This window comes from Anopheles arabiensis, chromosome 3 (assembly GCF_016920715.1).
Source record: "Anopheles arabiensis isolate DONGOLA chromosome 3, AaraD3, whole genome shotgun sequence".
Classification (NCBI taxonomy): domain Eukaryota; kingdom Metazoa; phylum Arthropoda; class Insecta; order Diptera; family Culicidae; genus Anopheles; species Anopheles arabiensis.
The window spans coordinates 46,048,261-46,053,283 of NC_053518.1; the positions used below are offsets into that span (position 1 = coordinate 46,048,261).

The window sequence follows — 5,023 nt, forward strand, 5'->3', positions numbered from 1 at the left end:
AACAAAATTACTAAAATTCATGGAAAATTTCAAATATTCTCATTGGAAAAACATGAAGTTAATAAAAAATGCCTAATTCGTGTCGTGTCTCGATGAGCCTGAATAAATGGCGCTCCACTGTATATCAGTTTTTTAATCTATTTATCACCTCATTTAACGTAAGGACATAAGGACGTGTTCCTTACAAATGTGGATTGGGCATAATCACATCACTGAATAGCGAATCCTCAATACAAAAAGTCCGAACCGGATAATTATTGAACCTCGCAGGAACCGGTGCACTTGTACGATAGCCCAGCGGTCGTCAAACTTTGCGACGGAAAGAGCCAAATGCTAGAACTATGTTCGCAAAGTTCCATGGAAAAGCCAAATAGATAAGTCAAGAGTTAAAAAAAATGTGAAGTTTCTATAACATTTTGCGTTTAAATGTACAAACAGTGCATGTTTAAATTTTGTTTCAGGTGTTGAGTGTTTCGATTAACCAATAAGAGTTTCACAAATCAGAGAGATAAACAATTTTACCATTTCAATACGAGAAGAAATCTGAAATTAAACTCTAACGAAACTACATCCACGTTAGTTATTAGACACATGTTTATTACACAATACCAGAGCAGTTGAATGATATAAACGATGTAAAAAAACTTTTTATTTATTCAAACTTAAACTATTCCTTTCATGCTTAACCTTTATAATATGCATTTGAAACGATTTGATAAGATATGATGTTTAAATCCAATGTCCAAATGAGAATCCGATATGAGAGAAAAAGGGCGCAGCATAAGCGTAAATTATGCTTAGCTTTAGTTAAAATATTCTTGCACGTTACATTCCAGAATGCTAATTTGTTCTATTTTTCATCAACAATGTCGTTGAGCTTATCTTTAGCTTTTTTTAATCAGGAGTAACGGTCCGAAAAGGCCGTATTGCTTAGTATTTTCAGCATTTAAATGAGACACAAATTATATTATGCGGCGGTGCTACTTATTTTGATGGGGAAAGAAATGAAGAAAAAGAAACACGCATACACACTTAGACACAAATGATACGAATGGAACGTGCTTTTGTGACCGACCAGAAGGAGAACTAAAAATTGCACTACCCTGGACGTGAGGCAAATAAGAAGTACACTCACACACACACGCAAGACGATGAGCACATTCGCATCCGACGCTGAGCGCGTTAGAAGTCATATTAGAATAATATGAAGAAGCTCACTCAAATATCAGTGAACCGGAGGCATAGCTCACGCTGGAGTCTTTCTTATCACAGCACTGATTGCTTTGGTCGTACTTGAGGAATTTGAAGCTCATCCGATGACCACGGCGTTTCAGTTCTTCGACGGCTTGCATCAGTACGCCGATCGGATGACGCCCGCAAATGGTGTTGTTGTACTTTCGTAGGTACTCACTGAAGCTGTCCGCTTTCAGTGTTTCTATCAAATCCATGCCCATCTTGTCCAGCGTTTCGATCCATTTGTAGATCGGACCGGACCCTTCCTCGTAGTATGTGTAGCGAAACCGTTGGCCCCAGTGGCAAAAATCGGACGAAATTACGAACAAATTTTGAGGGTCGGCAAGGTACGGTGCGAAGATTTTCCCATAGGTCTCTTCCCATTCATTGGTAATGGAGCCAACCATCACCGGTACGATGGTAAACTGATCTTTATAGCTAAAATGCGGGACAAAAAGCGGGGTTATAGGTCATCCAAAGCGAATAGGCGTTTCAGGTGCATATGAACTTACTCTTCCATCACCTTAGCCACGTAGGGAAGATGCATTTCGATGCTATGCTCGTCTTCGTCCGTCTTTTGGTCCATCCACTTGAAATGGCCGGTACTTTCCAGCTGTTGGTTGATTTGCTGATCCACTTTCAGGTTATACAAGGGCGTATTGCAGTACTGAACAGCCGATAGGGCGCAACGGGACAGACGCACATGATGCGAAGGGCCCAAAATGAACACACGTTTTCTGGCGAAAGAAGAAAAATGATACATCAGCCATTTCCACTGCAATGAGAATGATGCAAACGGTGCCAACTTACACCACGGCGGGACTAATTTGCCGATAAGCCCAAGCACCGCAGGCACCGCAATAGCGATATCCGGCGTGCGGAGCGATAATGGCACGAGCGGGACCAAAGGTGAGATCTGCATCGTTCAACCAGCCATTCAGCTGACGGTTCAATTCAGCTCCTGCCGAATAGAAATGGCGTTAATGTAGACGGAACAAAATCAATACTTTTGCGCTGCGAAGCAAGCGAAATGTAGAAAGGTTAAGAATATCCCACCTGAATCCGTGTACCAGCTACCAGCATGCGTGGCCAAACGATTCGAATTTGGCATTTTGAAGGAGGGTTTTTTAAAGAAGCTGCTGCTTTTCGTTGTGTCACACCCCGTACAAACGTTCCGGAGCACACTTTCTCGGTCAAACAAAGTGAAAGTGACTTTTCAAATGGCACACACGCACACTGGCTTTGGTTGGCTGTGGATTACGATTGTCTTCCAACACTGTACAAAATGAATGTTAGAGAAAAACAAAAACTTATAATTATGGTCTAAAAAACAAATTTTTGGCAATGCATTAAAAATTAACCTATTTTGACACTGCCATGGGAGGAGTTCAACATTCCTTCCCTAATAGGCGAATGTTTGGTTTTACCTGAGTTAAGCACGTTGGAACTACCTAATTTATCACCGAATGCAGCAATCTGAGGTTGATATTTTAAGCTTTCCACGCTTTTTCACACGTATACTTGGGCGCTTGGAGTATTTTTTCCGTAAAACTTTTGACGATTTGTCGATGATCTTTCACCCTGCTTTGTCGAACAAAGCAAGACTCAAGGGATAGAGGACGGAAGGGCTGCGGCAGGGAAGGAGCAGTCAAAATTCAGTGTGAGCTGGTACCGTTTTCGAATCAGCACTGTGCGCGCAAGTGTTGCTAGCTGCTAGCAGTAGATTTTTCTATACATTCCGAAATATTTGTAAAAACTTGGATTATTGCAAACAGAAACAGCAGCAAAAAGCATAAAACTGTGATTATTTTACGCAGAAATTGTTTGTTTTTGGTCTACGGGCTGTCAATGGTTTGTAGCAGTGTGCGTGAAACAGGTGATCCCGTAAAGGAAAGCGGGGCAAAATGGGCATGTTAAGCAGTTTACTAAATTTTCCTTTGAATATTGAACTAAACACAATTATTATTATATCGTTGCATGCCTCCACCATTTATCTATGGATTAAAATTGCCGTATAGAATGAAAATAACTTAAAATCATGAAAACAGTATAAAATAAAAGTTGATGTTTTACGAAAAGCTATTTTGACACGCAGGACAAAATGGGCATAGACCTGGGGCAAAATGGGCATATGTAAACAAAACGTGAAACGTCAAAACTTTGCGACAATATGGGCCACAACAACTGCGCCTTAGGTAATGTTCTATGCTTTTACGCACGTTTCGTGAAATGTATTCTCGTCCTTTTGTTTGTTCTTTTGTTTTTCTGTTCAGGAAAGTCCTTAAAATTCTTCCAAAAATATGTTATCACAATTAAAACAGTTTTTACACTTTTTGATCTACAAAATCAAATCTTTTAAAGCTGTGCTTGTTATCATTATTGAGACGACAAATACAACACCATAGCCTCACCAAGCGCCATATGTCAAAAGCATCTGCCCATTTTGCCCTAAGTGTAGCTCCCCGTTACATCAATATGCTACTAAACCTTATTTTGCATTTTCTTGGTTATTTGTTATGTTAGGGTTATGAAACTTACGCCAGGACTCCACAGAGCATAACACGGAGCGCATCATAACAACTGACAGCTGCCAAACGCTTCAGAAAACGCTTGGGAAAGCAGGTAAAGCGTTTCATTAACTGTCGGTCATCGTAGTAGGATATTCAAAACATGTTACCATCAAAGAAGCGTTTTCTGAAGCGTTTGGCAGCTGTCAGTTGTTATGTTGCGCTCCGTGTTATGCTCTGTGGAGTCCTGGCGTTACACGATGTTCATAGAACACTCTAAGGCTGGAAATAGACGAACCGAGATCGTCGCGGTATCGCGAAATTCGCGCCTTGTTTATAACAGTTGTAGAACAGTTGGGCTGTCAAATCTTCCGCGCCTCCGATCGCGCCTGCTGTTTCGCAGAGATACCCAACTTCGGTATTGCTGAGATTTTCACGGTAGCGCGAACCGATTATTTTTACTTTTTCTGGCGGATTTGTGTGAAAACTCGTGTCGAGAAATGAGTTTTGTATTTTATTTTGCACAAACTATGTGAAATAAATAATTTAATTCGCAAATTGATAGAAAAATATTTCTTCTTGGCACATTTAATCGTCACCAGACCTCGGATGGTTCCATACATGAACCGCGATTATCTCGGCTATCTGTCAGATTTTATAACATAATTGACAGCTCAAGTCATACGCGATTTTCGCGGTACCGCGATGATCTCGGTTCGTCTATTTCCAGCCTAATGAATTCATTTTGAGCATTGGAAAGTATTTTTATAGTGAAATAATGCTTAAATAGAAGGTACCCAGTTTACCCCACATGCCCATTTTGCCCTGCTTTCCTATATTCTTTCTGTCAGAAAGCTGGACACTGTGTGATATGTTCGACGAGCAGTTTGTTATGTTCGATTACATGGTTTTCTAAAAGATAATCAAACAAGATGGGCCAATTCCAGGTTTTTGGTGGATGTTACTATTTTGCACAATAAATTACAAATTTTCTATATTTTTAGGCAATGATATTAGGACTAAAGGCATCAACATTTGTTTACCATTGTTGATGTTTGGTTTGCTGAATGGTTCATACTGAAGCCATTTAATAGAATAAATTTTGAAAAATACGTTTATGGATAGTCAATCAATTTGTATCGACACAATATTGCTGCTAATGAGACGCAAACGCTGTGTGAAGCTATAACTGTTTGTTGTTGGTGTTTAGCCATACAGAGAGCACCGCCTGCGCTGTGTCAAACGCCCTGCCCGGAAGCGTTTACATTCAGTGATCGAGTCGC

General features: G+C 40.3%; 1 protein-coding gene across 1 annotated transcript; it reads right to left on the minus strand.

Annotated features, from left to right (window-relative positions):
• Positions 1–580: 580 nt before the first annotated feature.
• Positions 581–3,084, minus strand: LOC120903258 (protein MEMO1). Its single transcript, XM_040312560.1, has 5 exons — positions 2,661–3,084; positions 2,290–2,509; positions 2,044–2,194; positions 1,746–1,970; positions 581–1,671 (listed from the first exon to the last, which is right to left on the minus strand). The coding sequence occupies exons 2-5, from the start codon at positions 2,342–2,344 to the stop codon at positions 1,215–1,217; spliced, it is 888 nt and encodes a 295-aa protein (XP_040168494.1). The 5' UTR covers positions 2,345–2,509; positions 2,661–3,084; the 3' UTR covers positions 581–1,214.
• Between the last annotated feature and the right edge of the window lie 1,939 nt (positions 3,085–5,023).

What these genes read in the sequence shown, in the direction of transcription:
- LOC120903258 (XM_040312560.1), bottom strand. Translation starts at nt 2,344, where the DNA reads ATGCCAAATTCGAATCGTTTGGCCACGCATGCTGGTAGCTGGTACACG. An exon ending in TAGCTGGTACACGGATTCAG is followed by an intron (nt 2,195 to 2,289) that starts GTGGGATATTCT and finishes TCTATTCGGCAG; the next exon opens with GAGCTGAATTGAACCGTCAG. An exon ending in GTGGCTAAGGTGATGGAAGA is followed by an intron (nt 1,672 to 1,745) that starts GTAAGTTCATAT and finishes CCCGCATTTTAG; the next exon opens with CTATAAAGATCAGTTTACCA.